We start from the raw sequence: 17,508 nt of genomic DNA, 5'->3' as shown, positions 1-17,508 counted from the left end.
TTTGTTTAGCTTGGATCTATATTCATTAAGTTGACTTAAAATAGTTTCATTAGTCGGCTGCGTTTTATGGAGGTAATCCAGTTCTAATACCCTTTGGGCTATGGAGTTATATTCTTGTCTATCTCTTTTGTTTCTTTGAGCTTTTAGCTTTATTAATTCCCCCCTAATGTAACTCTTGTGGGCTTCCCATATCGTACCCAGATCCACTTCTTTGTTGTCATTTATTGTAAAATAAGTGTCCAGGAGCTGTAGTAATTTGTCTTTAGAGTCAGCGTCAAGTAGGATTGATTCATCTAGCTTCCAAATGAAAGCTTTAGGGGGAGCTGATGGCCAGTGTAGACTACAAGTCGTCATGGAGTGGTCTGACCAGGTAGTATGTTTGATATCTGCACCTGCCACCCAAGTGAGAGCCAAGTGATCTACTAGTATGTAATCTAACCTGGAGTATGTTTTTTGGGGATGGGAGAAAAAGGTAAAGTCCCTTTTCCCCGGGTGTAGATATCTCCAAGTATCATGTAATGTTAATAACTTGAGATTTTGCCAGATAGAAGCAAGAGTTGTTTGAGGGACCCTAGAGATGGAGGTGGAACAGTCTATTTGTGGATTAAGGGTAACATTAAGGTCCCCAGCCATTATGAGAGGACCTTTTACTAAAGGGATTAGTTTAGAGGTGATTTTTTGTATAAAGGAGTCTTGGTTTTTATTAGGTACGTATAGATTTACCAAAGTGATTGGCTTACCGAATAGAAGGCCTACTAAACATAGATATCTACCTTCTTTATCTTTGTCAGAATGCAATAATGTGAATGGTAGAAATTTACTAAGGAGTATGCTCACACCATTAGTCTTTTTGTATGTATTAGGGCAATGGAAGTGTTGGGTAAAATGAGAGGAAAAATATTTAGGTACTTTTCCTAACTTAAAGTGGGTCTCCTGCAGCATTACTATATTTCCCCCTCTATTTTGGATGTCCCTCATAGCCGCCCTCCTCTTAGCCGGACAGTTAAGGCCTTTTGTATTTTGTGAAATTATAGATATTGTGTTCCCCTGTGTATCATGCATTTGGGTAAAAATAGAATAGTATTTGTAAGACCTGCTTATTTAGACGAGTCCTGTAATTGCAACCTAAACAAAAAAAAATACTTTCAACACTAAACATGTCATAACTACTAACTAATATATTAGTATGAACATTAAAAGACATAAACATTATGTAACTGAGGAAATATTTCCTCTTTGCCATGCAACAACTTGTAATACTACAATAGCAATAAATGTAATTTTAACTAAAAATAGGTACTTCCCCCTTGTATTTTCACCGGAGGAGGAAAATATTATTGCCCTATTGGATATGTAGGTGTCCAGCATAGTTCAGAATGCAATGGCAGATCCACATCTTGAGACACCTTTGTTTTCTCCTAAAAGGAAAGGGGAAAACATATAGCAAACTTCAACATGAGAGTAACAAAGCACATAAAACACCAAAAAAGAGACAATTGGTCTCCGTGGTAACGCATATATTTAGAAAGAGAAAAAGGATATATGATGTATCTGTTCATGTCCCCACTCCTGGGATATTGTTTGTGGTCGAGGTTTGTCTACGTGGTTTTTTTGGTTGAGATCTCTGCCATTCCAGTCTCTGTGGAAGAGGGTCCATGAGTCGCTGAGCTGTTCGGTGATCCGCCTGTGGAGGGATATCAGGAGGTTGAGGTGTTGGTAAATCTAGAGTCTTGCAAATTTCTGGGATGTCCTCCCATGACCTGCAGGATATCCTGGTTCCCTTCCAACTGATCAGCAAGTGAAATGGGAATCCCCACCTATATACTATGTTCTGCTTTCTGAGCATGCTTGTAAGAGGGGCTAATTCTTTTCTTTTTTGTAATGTTCTCACTGAAAGGTCTGGGAACACCTGCAGGTTGGAGTTGTCATATTTAATTGGTTGTTTTGCCCTCGCCAATCTCATAATTTCTTCCTTAACTGTATATTTTGTAATTTTAGCTATAACATCTCTTGGTGGTTGAGTGTCAAGAGGTTTAGGGCGCAGAGCTCTATGAACCCTGTCAAACTCCACTATGTCAGCTGCCTCCTCTCCCCTAAGAAAGGTGAATAAGCCCTGCAGGTATCTTTCTAGATCCGTTGCCTCAATGTTTTCAGGGATCCCTCTAAATCTGATGTTTTGCCTCCTGCTTCGGTTTTCAATGTCATCAATGTGATTTTCAAGGTCTTGAATGTAATCCCCTTGTTTCACCATTTGGGAGTGTACTTCTGAAATAGTTTTTGCCTGTGCATCTTGGTCAGTCTCTATTTTTTCTATCCTGTGACCCAGATCATTGAGATCCTTTTTTATATCCAATAGTTCATCTCTTATGCACTGCTTCACTTGGGAAATTAAAGATGAGAAATCTTGTTTTGATGGCAAAGAATTAAAAAGGGCTTTTGGGATGGTGATTACCTCTGAGGCACTGTCCTCTTCAGAATCTGAGGAGATTGCTGTGTCTTGCAGATTTATTGCAGCCAATTGTTTGTTAGAGGGATTGGGCTGTTCAAGAGATTTAAAAAAATTATTGACTGAAGGAGTTTTAGTAGGGGCAGCTTTCCCCTGTATTTCCTTTATCTTCCCTTTCTTTGGTGACATGTTGTGTCTCTTCCTCCCCTGTAGTTTTGTTCTTTTTTTTTTTCTCTTTTTTTTTTTTTTTTTTTTTTTATGCAGTCAGAAAGGTTTACAGTCCTTTATTTTATATTGCCTGCACTGGGAAATATTTTGTTATTAATGTGGGCATATATGTAATGCTATCGTTTGACTGTTTACTTGGATTATTGCCCCTCCAGCTCTTAGATGTGCAACAGAACGCTGCTAATGTGTGTGACTGGACTTGTTGCGCAGTTTGTGTGACTTGTTGCGCAGTCTGTATGAAGCACGGCCTCACCTCTGCTCCCCCGTAGTGTGTCCGGATTCAGCCGAGTCCCAGCTTCAGAAGCTCCGGTATCCCGGTCGACCCCTGTGGTGCAGCTGAGAGCAGTCAGTTCAGGTAAACAGTGCTCCGTCTCTGTTGTTTTGTATTCCCGCCGCTCTGAGACTTTGCGATGCTGTCGTGTGGCCTAGACCCTGATTTAGAGATGCCGCCAATCTGTGCTAACTAGGATTGCTCTTCTTATGCGATGAAGTTAAGACCGTAGCCAACACACAGCCCACGATAGTTATGAGAGCTGGAAGGGGGTACAAATCCGTTTTATTTTGTTATTGCATGGCTCAGAAGCGAGAGCTCACTTAAGGTGCAGCCGCCATTGTTGAGCGCTGGCTCCGCCTCCCTCTTTTGAGGTATGTTTAGAGCAATTGTCCATATGTAGTAGATGAAAGTGTCATCTTATCAGTTTTGCAACATTTGGCTAAACCTAAGCAGATAATCTAGCCCAATACACTAAAACTCATCCTTCTGCTTCTGTCAGCTGTAACATCATAAAGACTAGTGACCCAGTTACACTGGTAGCCATGCATGCCCATGCTATAACACTACCTCCACCATATTTCATAGATAATGTGGTATGCTTCATATCATGAACCATCCATACACTTCTATTCCCAGCATTCTGATATAGGTGGATCCTAGTTTCATCCGTCCAAGGAATATTGTTCCAGAACTAGCAGACTTTATTTTTTATTTAATATTTTTTTCCAATTTGTCCTTCTTTTATTTTGGCTTATCAATGGTTTGCACCTTGTAGTAAACCCTCTGTGTTTACTTTCATTAAGTCTTCTTTTGATTGTAGACTTTGACAATTATATGTTTACCTCCTGAATAGTGTTCTTGACTTGGCTAGATATTGTGAAGGGGTTTTTCTTCAAGCAAAGAATTTTGCGATCATCTACTGCAGTTGTCTTATATGGCCATATAGTATTTTGGTGTTGCTGAGCTTACCAGTGGATTCCTCCTTTTAAAGAATGTACAAATTTTTTATTGGATCACATTTAAAGATTCTGCTACGTCTTTGATGGGATTATATTTTTCAGCCCACTGATAGCCTGCTTTACTTGCATTGACAGCACTTTGGACCTCCTATTGAGAGCTCACAGCAACAACTTTCAAATGCAAATCCCACATTTGGAATCAACTCTAAACCTTTAAAATGCTTGATATTTAATTGAATAATGAGGGAGCAACCCACACCTGGCCATCAAACAGTATGTGAATCAATTGTCCAATTCCTTTTTTAAGTCCAAAATTATTATATTACTTCAACTCCAATCTTTTTTTTTCTAACAGCTAAAATTATATAATATATACAGTATATATATATATATATATATATATATATATAGGCAAAAAGAGTCAGTTGCACTCTCACAAACAGTTCTCCAAGGGCCAGGGTGCTAGAGTAGTTGAAATGTAGCAAAACAGGAAACAGCACTCTCTGGACTTAAGTAAAAAACAAGTAGTTTATTCAGTAACGTTTCGGGGAATGATCCCCTTCATCAGACCAGGTCTGATGAAGGGGAGCATTCCCCGAAACGTTACTGAATAAACTACTTGTTTTTTACTTAAGTCCAGAGAGTGCTGTTTCCTGTTTTGCTATATATATATATATATATATATATATATATATATATATATATATATAATACTTTATTTTAAAAAGTTTTACATGTTTTGTTATACTTTCTTCTAGCCCTAAAAATTTACTTTAGGCCTCAAATCGCATTTTTTATTTTTTTCCGCGATTATGTGTTGTGATCGAATGCAACACATAACTTTCAGCTTGTAATATGAGTGATGTTTAGAACGGCCATAATACCCATTAAAATAGGGGGTACTAATGGGATATAAGTCACACTAAACATTCTTAATTAGTTTTTAGATACATACATACATACATAAATACATACCTACCTACATAAATACATGTATACCTACATAAATACAACCATACATACATACATAAATATATGCATACCTACATACATACATACATACATACATACATACCTACATAGATACATACCTATATAAATACAGACATGCAAACATACACTTCTGTAAGTGTGTAAGAAATATCTAAAAGTAATATGCTAACCCGCACACAGATTGATCCTCAGAAAAGTTTTGACTCAAATCTGATTGTAAATATACAAATAATATTTTTCTTTCATGAAGCTTTAAATACTCAATAGGCATACAACAGATGTTATTTGCCCTTTTTATCTAAACTCAAATCATGTTATGGTTTTCAAGTAAGACTTTTGCATGGAGTTTAATTACATTTACAAAAATAAGGACACATAAATATAAATAAGACTATAAGTTATAATGCAGAATAATCATATTTTTGTAATATTTACCCTAAATGATTGATGAGCAGGAAGATGAAATTAGAACACATTTATATTATGTTAAAAAATATAATCAATCTCAACCTAAACAATTATGCATAAATCTAGTGCAGCACATTTCTCAGCTTATCATCTCATATTTTTTAGTTTTACTTATTATCATATCCCACAGTGGCTTACAGATTTCCCAACCATAAGTGTATAAATTGATTCCCACTATGGCTATGAAATACATATCCCATCTAATTTGAATAAATAATAGAATAGGTCTTTGACTTGGCTAAAAAAAAAAAAATACAAATTCAATGTAAACTTAAGTTGCAGATTGGTAAAGTAATTATTATTAAAATTATACATACCAGGTGATGAAACATCAACAGCTTGAACTTCCTCTGCTATTAATTTATGATGAGTGTGTCTACCATCTGTATCGTCTGGTGAGATGCCATGTTGGAACTGCTGTTGTTCAAAATCATCCGCAACAAATGAAATTACACCTAGAAAAGCAAGTAGCAGATGTTATATTAATGGCCATATTAGTTTCATAAGAGTTTTACATTAACGGCTGTTATCTAATAGCAAATAATGTATATTAAAAAGTCAACTGATGGTGTAATTTTTCTAATAGTAAAGGTACACAATTTTTTCTATCTTGTATATGGAAGAGCAGCAAGTAAATATGTTAACAAATGCTAACATAAAAAAATTTGAGCTGTTGAAATTGTTATTAATTTCTCACAGGCGGCTCACAATCACAACAACCACATCTGTATTGGTGGTTAGAGACATACCCTCAGAATACAGACACAAGACTTAGTTTTATGCAAGTCTAGAACTTTAATTAATTATTTAATTACTTTATTTATTTATTTTTAAGAAAAAAAAACTATAAAACAAAAGCAGTTTAAAAAGGTATTCAATAAATTCCTCTTTCTATATTATGCTTTACAAAATTATGAATGGTATCTACCAATGAGTGAAATATTCATATACATTTCATAAACTGCACCTACCAGTTATTTTTTTATCATTTAAATAAAGTTTTTGTTCACTTAACTACATTACTCTGCATAAACCCAAGTTACTAATGATGACAATCAAAAAGGACTGATTTTAGACCAGGGGCATCTTGCCATAAAGTTTGCATATATTGTTTTGTTATTTATTATTTTTATTCTTTATTTATAAAGCACCAACAGATTCCACAGCGCTGTCTATAGGTACAAAGATAAAAGTACAACAGTGATACAATACAATACAACACAAGACACTGCAAAAAAATTAACACGCAAATTCCTGGGGGGATTGAGGGCCCTATTCCCGTGGGAACTTACAATCTAGATTGGTAGGAGGGTGAGAAACAGGAGGTGAGGACTGCAAAGGTAAGAATGTTAGTACAGAGTTAGATGAGGGCAATTAGGTAAGTGTAATTAATGTGTTACTAATTTGGATGATAGGCTTCCCTGAACAAAAAATTCTTTAGCAAGCGTTTAAAGGAGAAGCGGTTAGGGGAAAGTCTGAAAGTTCAATGAAGTTCGTTCCAGAGGGTTGGTGTCGGTCAAGAGAAGTTCTGCAGTCTAACTTGGAAGGATGTGATGGTAGAAGATGCAAGGAGCAGGTCATTGTTGGATCTTAGGGGGATTTTATCCCATCAATAAAACGTGCTGATGAAAGATTTTCGAGTGGTGCTGTATTTGTTTTTGGACATTTTTGGGAAGTTGTGCAGTGGCTTCTACAACTTGCATGCTCGCCATTACACAGGTGCTACTCTTTTTCTACTGATTTATAGGCATAGCATTCAGATTTGGACTTATGCAAAAAGTCACTAATAATGCTGTATTTTTTGTATTTATTTGAAAACAAAAAACAAGCAACTCCTTTAACTAATGAACAAATGCTTGCTGAAAATAAATTTAGTTGATTGGTTTATATTGTTAAAACTGTTAGTCTAAAGCCAGGAAAGATGTTTATGCAGGAAGGAAAGGCTAGAACACTACTAGACATCCAGAAATGTCCTTGTCAGTTGACTGATTCAGCCAATAAGTATTTAAAGGGCCATAATACCCAAATGTTTAAACGCTTGAAAGTGATGCAGTATAGCTGTAAAAAGCTGACTAGAAAATATCACCTGAACATCTCTATGTAAAAAAGAAAGATATTTTACCTCAAAAGTTCCTCAGTAGCCACCTCCCATTGTAAAGGATTTCTAAGCAGCATTTTAGTGTGTCTGTCCCGGGACATCTTAGGGGATGAGTCTCATGCACTCTCATATTATTTCACCAATCAGGTAAAGGAAGCTTACTATGAAATCTCATGAGAGTTAAGTGAAATCTCATGAGATCACAGTAAAAGAGTTCATGACCTCAGCACTACTGATGCTGATTGGCTGCAGTTCATTTCATTATTTTTTTATTTTTTTTTACCTGCAGCTGGGAGCAGCTGAGTATAACATTTTAAACAGAACTTACTCTGCTGAGCTGAGGAGATTGTGAGGTAAAATATCTTCCTTTTTTACATAGAGATGCTCAGGTGATATTTTCCTGTCAGCTTTTTACAGTTATACTGCATCAGTTTCAAGTGATTTACCATATGAGTATTATGTCCCTTTAAGTTTCACTTTTGTTCTTGTAAATCCTGCCCCCCGCCCACCAATTTTATTTTATTTTTTTAAAATATGGGAGTTGTAGGTTTTATTATTACACTACAAGCAGTTTAAATAATTACATGTTTATCTGTTAATTCATATTTTTATGCCTAAAATTATAAGGAACACTAAGAAAAAATCCAAAGGATACCATAAAATAAGAGCAACTACAGCATATGAACACAAGCTAAGGTGAAGCAGAAATTCAGTGGATAATATTTAAAAAAAACTGTATCTGCCATAAGCTAGCAACAAATCTACAATGATTATAAATACTCTTTAAAATGATGGTAAATTAAAGCTTTTGACAGTCAGGCTATAATATAATATAAGTGCCATCTCCACTTATTATGCACTAATAATTTATGTAATTTTTAATAACTTTTTAAAAATATTTACATTTTTTCATACCAGCGTTTGGTAGTCCCTCTGCTCCCTTCCTGTAATGTAATGATGTAAAGTGTAGTCCCACCCCCTAAATACGTTGTACACATGCGCAGTTCATTCTCTACACTGCCCCTCCAATGTCTCCTAGCAATGTGCTAGAATGCAGATATCCAAGTAAACACTGAATCAGAACTCTATTTACAACTATGTACTTCTAATTTCCCTTCAGGTGCTATTGCGCATGTGTGTAGAGTCGAAAACAATGAGCCACGCCACAACTCTTATGACTGGATCAGTGGCCTCAATGGAAAAAAAACACACTCTAAATGGGGGGCTGGCAGGGGACTCAAGAATATGCACGCTTAATAAAATAATCTAAAATAATTACATATTTTATTGAAATAAAATAAAATTATATCTGTACATATTTAATAATAATCTTAGATTATATTTAAAACAATATTCTACCATTACTTGTTACCTTGGTTTGTAAAGTTTATATTTTGTTGCATGCAAATGGAATCAAAAGCATTTTTAAATGTTGTGATCTTCAGATTTTGCAAACACCATATTTCCTAAGCTCAGAGTCAATGACCTAGTTTCATAGACACTCATGAGGTTGCCAATAGAACTTGTTTTAAAAACGTTAGATCATGTTCAAAATTCATCAAGCATCTCTTAACTTATTAGAAAGTATGGTATGGGGTGTTTCCAACATTGACATCCATAGTTGTTTGAAGTACCCAACACAAGATATCTCACAAATCAAAGGGAACAGCAACTAATGTGAGAAAAAACAATAATTACAACTGTAATACTTAGCAAGCACGCTTGCAAAATGTTCGTAGTTGTAAAATATTTGCTTGGTTATTGTAAAGAAGTCTCCCTGGATAGAACTAGGTGTCTTTAGGGGCTGGTCGTGCACCTGGCAGGGGATTCTAGAGGCACAGTTAAATTGAAAGTAAACATTCTCAGGCTGCCCACTTCAAAATATTTTTTTTTGTTGAGCTAGCGATTTGAACTGTGATCCAATCAGCGCTCTAGCCATACCGCACTTTTGTTGTAACTAGACCACAGATTGAAGAATATTTCAAACTGTTAGCTCAGCAAAAATATTACTTTTGAAGTGGTACAAAGTGGAAAGTTTACTATCACTTTAAGAAAATTGACCTACACCTTGACCCAGCATGTGGAATTTAAAAGGAATCTAGTGCCCCTTATTTTTTGCATGTTACAGTTTTTATTGTTTTAATTATTTACAGTTTTTGTGTTGCCAATATGTTTCACAGTGTAACTAATTGATTATGAAATAGTTGCAGATTATAATTGAGCTTAATTTGCAGCTGTGACAAGAAGCAGGTACAAAATCTTTATGAATTCTTCAATTTTCCTATTGCAATGTTACAGAGCACATAATGTCTAATACTACTAAATTTGAAAACACATTTGAAACACTTTAATCTGTTTTGAGACAATCAGTTTAATAAAGACTTTAGTCAGTTTTTTTCACCAAAAACCATGGTTTTAACAAATATCAGAATAAAGTAGATGTTATGTTTATGCATTTTGTTCACTTAGTTTCATTGCACTTTGCCACCTCAGTAGTAGAAACGACAGTTTAAGATGTCCCTGATAGTGCAATGTGTTTCTTAGTAACACAGATTAAGTTAGTGATTTTAAAAGAAAAAACTTGAACTGAAATTCATCAGCATGTAGCAAAAATATGTCTTATAGAAAACAGCAAACATCTAAAAACGTATAAGATTGATGAAAACTGTGAATTGATTAGATTGTCATTGCATAGTAGCTGCATCACATATTAAAGGTTTTATTAAGTGAAATATGATAAATACAGATTTTATATAATTGACTCTTTTTCAATGTCCGTATCCCCACCACCACCACATTTGCAAGAGTCTGCAAATACATTTTTGACTCCTCTTCATCACTTTTAAGAACATTCTCCCTGTTCACCTTGCCTTACATTTCTTGATCTCCTCCACATACTCACACACAGGACCTATATGCTCCTTTACTAAGTTGCTCTTTATGGCAGATTATAACAGATCTACCCTAAAAGTACACATAAACCAACTATAAAAGTTTGTTTAGACGTCATGCATTGTTTTCAAATGTATCATTTTGCTATTATTGTTTTGTCATGTTCCCCGGCCTGGTTCTGACCTAAAATTATGTTTTAGTTCAATTGTGTTCAATTATGAGAAAGTATCCAAAATATTCATCATGCTTTTAGTTTTTTTGCTGTAATATTTTATGACTCTGAGGGCTCCATTTCTCAAGCTCCAAATGCAGGTTGGAACCCCTTGCACTTCAGACTCACTCATGCAAGCGTGCAAACTAACATTAAAGGGACACTGAACCCAAATGTTTTCTCTTATGATTCAGATAGAGCATGACATTTTAAGCAACTTTCTAATTTACTCCTATTATCAAATTTTCTTCATTCTTTTGTTACTTTTATTTCAAATGCAAGAATGTAAGTTTAGATACCGGCCCATTTTTGGTGAACAACCTGGGTTGTCCTTGCTGATTGGTGGATAAATAAATCCACCAATAAAAAAGTGCTGTCCAGAACACTGAACCAAAAAAAAAAGCTTAGATGCCTTCTTTTTCAAATAAAGATAGCAAGAGAATGAAACTTGATAATAGGAGTAAATAAGAAAGTTCAGCAGTGGCAGATTTAAATTAGTCCAGACTTTAACCACTGATTGGTTGCACAAAAGCAGGGGCTAGGCTGCACAAGCATTTCCTTGGGCAACGTGTAATGTAAAAACTGCTTGTTCATCCCATACGTGAGCAGACATATTTGCTAGTTGTCCACAGCTTGATAAAATTAGCAGCAAATGATATCTGTCTTCAAAATGTAAATATGCTGGAGTGCATTAAATTAACTTTATATATAAAATGAACTACTCCATAAAGTATTTAGTTAAAATTATTATTATTATTATTATTATTATTATTATTGTTAAGATTATTAATATTATTATTATTATTATTATTATTGTTAAAATTATTATTATTATTAACATAAATTATGCTTACCTGATAATTTTCTTTTCTTCAGACGGAAAGAGTCCACAGCTGCATTCTGCAGGGAATTCAGAACCTGGCCACCAGCAGGAGGCAAAGACACCCCAGCCAAATACTTAAATACCCCTCCCACTTCTCCCATCCCCCAGTCATTCTGCTGAGGCAAAAGGAATAGTAGGAGAAATATCAGGGTGAAAAAGGTGCCAGAAGAACAAAAATGACAGATGCCCCGCAGAAAAATACGGGCGGGGAGCTGTGGACTATTTCCGTCTGAAGAAAAGAAAATTATCAGGTAAGCATAATTTATGTTTTTCTTTATAAACAGAAAGAGTCCACAGCTGCATTCATTACTATTGAGAAAACAATTCCGAAGCTATAGAGGACACTGAATGCAAAAATAGGAGGGTACAAGGAGGTGGCCCATTCTGAGGGCACCAGGCCTGAAAACTCCTACCCAAACAAAAACCAGCTTTGTCCGAAGCCAAGAAAAAAATGAAAAAGGAAAAAGCCCAAGGACACTGACCCGTATAAGTCCATAACCTTGCTAGAGACCGCAGAACCTAGACTCAACTGAGCCAACAAGCCTCCGCAGAGACACCGTCCTCTGACAGCAGGTCTCACAACAACACACCTCTTGCTAGAGAAAGGGCTACAACACAGATTCTGCCAAAAAGAAGAAAAGGAAATGGATAAGACATCCATAAAGGACTCCAAAGAATCACAAAGTGGGGCACAAACGAACCCCAAAGACAAAAAGCTAAAACACCGAAAACCAGGGCTAAGCTAACAAGAACATAACCATCCAGAAGAAACAAAGGGAGGCAGACCCAAACTCCAGTCTGCACAGCATCCAAGGTTTCAAGAATCCTGGAGTCTTAACAGAGAAGATAATCTTCCCTAAGTAGAGTGTATCCACACCCTAGAGACACTTTAAGACAAAGGTCTCCAAAAACCACTGAAAAGCAGCTCAGAATATCTAATTATTCCTAAACCCTAAGCCTCACGCTCCAAGCTCATATAGGTGAACATCTGATGATAACACCTAAAGAGCCAAAACACTGCACTCTACCTTCATCCAAAGACGACTCCCAAGATGCAGCCAAAACTTCCCACAAGATATGAACTAGACATGTGCGATTCGATTCGGTCCAAATCGAAATTCGGACGAATTTGTCGAATTTGGAGATTCGGATCGATTTGAATTTCCGAATTGCTATGGGTTAAACCTAATATACAGTACATAATACTAGTGTAATACACAGCACATCCCACCTAACACTTACTGAAATTCCGAATTTCCGAATCGAACCGAATCCAGCCAAATTTTTTTGAATTCGAAAGAATCTGAATGAATCTGAAACAAATTCATTCAATTTTTTCCGAATTCAAATAGATCCGAACCGAAATTTGAATCGATCCGAATCAATCCGAACCGAAACAAATTTTTTGAAGCGATATGAACGTGGAAGATAAACAGAGCCCCCTAAGAAAGGCTCACCAAAAACTTGCATAACCCGAGTAATAAATAGCAGAGCAAACAGATCTCAGATCCTGCTCCAAGCACCAGACCAGCCCAGCCCAGCTATAGGCATGTCTGATAGACAAAGGGAACAAGGAGACCCAAGCCCCCTGGGAAATGTAAAATGGAGAGGAGCTCACCCCCTCCAACAGAGCTTGGGTGCCAACACAAACTTAAGGGCACTCTTACGGAGAACCCCCTAGGACTTGGTATAGAAAAAGCGCACATAGATCCCCTTAGGAAATTCTGGCACAATCCCTGTCATTGAAAACAGGGAGACTTAAAATCAGTCGGAACAGAACAAGCCACAGAGCCGCAGTAAGCTGCCCCCATGCATAAAAGCAGTAAAACTTACTTGTTGTTCAACCCCCCCACACCACAAAGGGGAGGGAACGGACAAAAACAGCACCAATGCCCACAATGACATGAGGAAGCCGTAGCCTAAATAAAAGTCCAGGACCGAATGTTGAATCATCCAGACACAACTGTTGATTGCAACTCCCTCACCAAAAAGGGAAGCACATTCTGCCCATAAGGGCAAACAGTCCACTAATGAAAACATTGGGTTGTCCCGAACCATTCCAACAGGATCATAAAATCTCCAGACTTTCCAAGAAGGATCCAAGACAAGTACCCTGTCCTGAACAGTCCACCGGAACATAAGTTTCCAGACATCCAAAGAAGGGTCAGGACAAGAACCTGGACCTGGGACCCAAGGCCATTCTAAAAAAACTATACCCTCAGGGGAGCACAAGACACCCCATCTGAAGCAGAGCAGACATCACAGGGAATGTGACCCGGGCTAACCCAGAAACCAGGTACTGGCCTCACTCGTAAAATTCCAAGCCCAAAAGGGGAGAGAACACCCCTAGTAGGAAACCAACACCCTACCAAAAGGGAGTCAGGCAATGACAAAGTCACAAAGCCACTCTAGAGCCCCAGGCACAATGGACAACACTCCTGAAGTCCAAGACTAAGGGAATATTTACAAAGAAGGAGACAACACAGTCTATTGTCCCCAATGTGGAAACGACTAACTCCCGGAAGTGGCAAGAGCCGCAAGGCCCTAAACTTCCTAACTTAAACAGTCAAAAGCCATCAAAAAAAGCAGGACAAAGTCCAGACAGCCTCGACCCAAAGGAAGAGAAATATAAACAGGGAACAAATCCTAAAAGGACAAACCCAAAGAAGCCTCGGCAAGTCCACCAAGAACTGGTGGAATAAAGGACCTGAAATCCTCCAAACGTACAACCCCCTACGGGGAGGAGGGTACGCTAGTTCCCACAGAGATCGGGAACCAACTGGAATGTCGCAGCGGATCTCAACAGAGCCCCGGCTGACTAAAATTAAAAAGGCCAATGAGGACTGAATACAATCCCCTATGCCCCTAAGCAAACCAAGGACCATTGTGTCCTCTTAGATGCTAGCTGTAACTTGAAACGAAGAACAAGGAAAACAACCCATTAGTGGTGAGAACCACTTGGTGCCCCAGCCGGACCAGTCAGGCACAACGGGCGCCACGTGTCTGATATAGACCTCAAGTAAGAAGGATCTGTACCCAGTCAGGACCAGCCTGAAGCAAAGGGCACCCAGGACTGTCAAAGACCACAGAAGTCACCCCCTAGAAGAGAGAGATAAACAACAGACAACCCTAGGAGGAAAACATGTCCTCACTCATGAAAAAAACCTCCATAGAAGTAACAGAGCTACCACAAAATTGCGAGTATCCATTCCAGAGAAGAAATTTCCAAATTAAATATAATAGCAGACATGAGCTTTAAAATCAAATAAAATCCATCCTACCCGAATAAACATAAAAGATAGGGCAAACCCACAGGTTATCTCCCAGGAAGAACGGACAACCCCACAGGACCAGCCCAACAGGGATTTGATACTTCCAAGCTCAGAACTGGAAAAGGATACACAAATAAAAGAAGACGATAAGAAGATTACTTCATCCCCTTATGTCTAATCGTGCATGCCATTCGAAGAGGAAGACTGAGCATCCACCAACCCGTTAAGAGTAGGATCCTCCAGCAGCGCCAAAACTACCTCAGTAGAACACGAAGGTGCGCCAGTCTATAATGAAAGGCAAAACTTACCTCCGCTGGGGCAAATGTAGGTATGTATGTATTGTATGTATTGGGTACTTGTAAAGCGCGGCTAATCACCGTAAGGGTCTCAAGGCGCTGCTCATTTTATCAACCTCGGAAGGATGAAAGGCTGAGTGGACCTCGCCAGGGATCGAGCCTGCAACCCTTGGGTTGCTTCAGAGCTCAGACACAGTGCCTTAGCATGCTGAGCTATCTGTCCGGCTTGCTGAGCTATCTGTCCTGCAAATGAGGACCCTGGCCCAGAAGGTTGACCCCCTGAAACGTCAGGGGCAGTTACTCCTCCAGAAGGCTGAACTGGACCAAGCAATCCCACACCTGACGAGCCATGGTTAACAGAACATGGTTAACAGAACAATATCGTAAACACACGTCTGGGAGCTTTAAATGCGCCAGCGCTCAGTAGACCCCTGAATCTCCGATCCCAAGGAATGGAGCACTCTGAAACGGCATTCAGAACATAACTGATGGGCATTTATCACCCGGGCAAATTCATATTCTTCACAAGAAGTAGAATCTGAATTAGAGGCATCCGTCTCCAAAAATTAAGATCCTCCATATCTGGGATACTGGAAAAAATGGACCAATAAGAAAAATATTAACGGCATCTTACACCCCCAATGGCTGGGGCACTCACCCCCTCCTAGGACCCAGACACCAGTGAACCAGAAATTTTTCCATTGCCACACATTCAGGAATGCGGAAATGGAGAGCAAAAATGTAACCACGCCCGGTCACAAGGTGTACCGTGCAGTCCATGAAAAAGCACACCAGACCGTAAAGGCTGCTTCACTTGCCATAGGCCATTATGTTCCGAAAAAGCCCTGAGCTTAAGTGTCACTACACATTAGCAGACAGAATCACATAATAAACATGTTTAAAGACCATTCAATAACCCCCCTCGGGAGATATTAACCCTTGATTCCAAGATACAGAGGTGCCTCACTGAGACCCTGTGTTAAAGTTATCCCCAAAAGGTTGTAGCCCCTCTTGGATAAACAGTTGTATTACAGAATGATGAAAGTAAAACGAAATGTTCTTACCGAAATCTACACCGTGGAACAGGAACACGGCTCTTCAAGTGTGACAGATAGTAGCATCGCTTCTGACATGGACTTGAGAAAAGAAAGCAGGCAGCGAAACTGGTCAACGCTGATTGCTGGTGGAGCTGTTAACATGAGTCGGGATGGTTTTGCAGAAAGACTCTCCTTGCATCTCCAGACTCTAACTTTCATCCAGGCTCTCACTGAGAGGCTGATAGGACTACTTAAAACTCCAGTCCCATTCCAAAGAGTACTACCCTCCATAAGAGATTATCAAAACTTCTGACACTTCTCTGCCAACCTCCTGGGATGAAAGGCAAAGAATGACTGGGAGATGGGGGAAGTGGGAGGGGTATTTAAGCCTTGGCTAGGGTGTCTTTGCCTCCTCCTGGTGGCCAGGTTCTGAATTCCCAAAAGTAATGAATGCAGCTGTGGACTTTTTCCATTTATGAAGAAAATTATTATTATTGTTATTATTTATTTGTATAGCACTACAAAATTCCATAGGTCAAAATTGCATAATACAAAATGTAATGTATATAGGGTTGGCAACTGTCTTCCAAAAATACTATTGGACAACCAAGAGATAACCAGGGGTGGCAGATGAAGTCAGGAGTACACCTGAAATTAGACATAGTTGTGCAGACCCCTTTAGCTATATGTCCCTGAAGTCCTTCTCAGTCACATGGCCACATTATAACTCAGATCAGAACACATTCTCTTGCCTCTCCTTAATGCTACATGACCACATCAGACCACAGAACAAACTCTGAAATTCAGTCAGTTGAACACCCACATCACTTCTTCTGACCCTACAGCCCGTCTCAGCCAGATGCTTAAATTAAACCTGAGATCAAACCCCATGACATTATACTCCCTCTTAGCAATATTTCCATCTAGAGGTCTAAAGCCCACTTAGCCTCATGGCCATATCAAATCAGACCACAGAGCCAACCCTGAAATTCAGCCAGTTGAACACCCACATCAGTCCTTCTGACCCTACAGCACGTTTCAGCCAGATGCTTAAATTATACCTCAGATCAAACCCCATGACATTACACTCCCTCTCAGCAATATTTCCATCTAGAAGTCTAAAGCCCACTTAGCCTCATGGCCATATCAAATCAGACCACAGAGCCTTGCAGATACTTTCAGCCGCATGACCACATCAGACTGTAGATTAGACCCCATTGGCCTGAAGTCCTTTGTAAACTGCAGGCTTACATTAAACCTTACATCAATCTCAGTCACAATTTCACATAAGACCATAGATCATATACACATTCTTGCAACCCTTTACTTCAAATTATATGTGACATGGCACAAATGGCCTGCTTGTGCATGGTAAGAAGAGGAGAGCATTTGGCCAGGTTGTCGCACTTCATGGCACCCAGAACAAATGTCAATTATGAAAAGTGGACACA

At 38.5% G+C, this 17,508-nt stretch overlaps 1 protein-coding gene across 1 annotated transcript in view; it reads right to left on the bottom strand.

Annotated features, from left to right (window-relative positions):
* Positions 1 to 17,508, bottom strand: part of CFAP47 (cilia and flagella associated protein 47) — an 801,982-nt gene that overhangs the window by 288,679 nt on the left and 495,795 nt on the right. The window contains 1 exon segment of the mRNA XM_053705439.1: positions 5,749 to 5,823. Coding sequence (XP_053561414.1) covers positions 5,749 to 5,823 — 75 coding nt within the window.

Source organism: Bombina bombina, chromosome 3 (assembly GCF_027579735.1).
Source record: "Bombina bombina isolate aBomBom1 chromosome 3, aBomBom1.pri, whole genome shotgun sequence".
NCBI lineage: Eukaryota > Metazoa > Chordata > Amphibia > Anura > Bombinatoridae > Bombina > Bombina bombina.
Note: the sequence above shows the minus strand (reverse complement) of the source record. Positions and strands in the feature narration are given on the sequence as shown.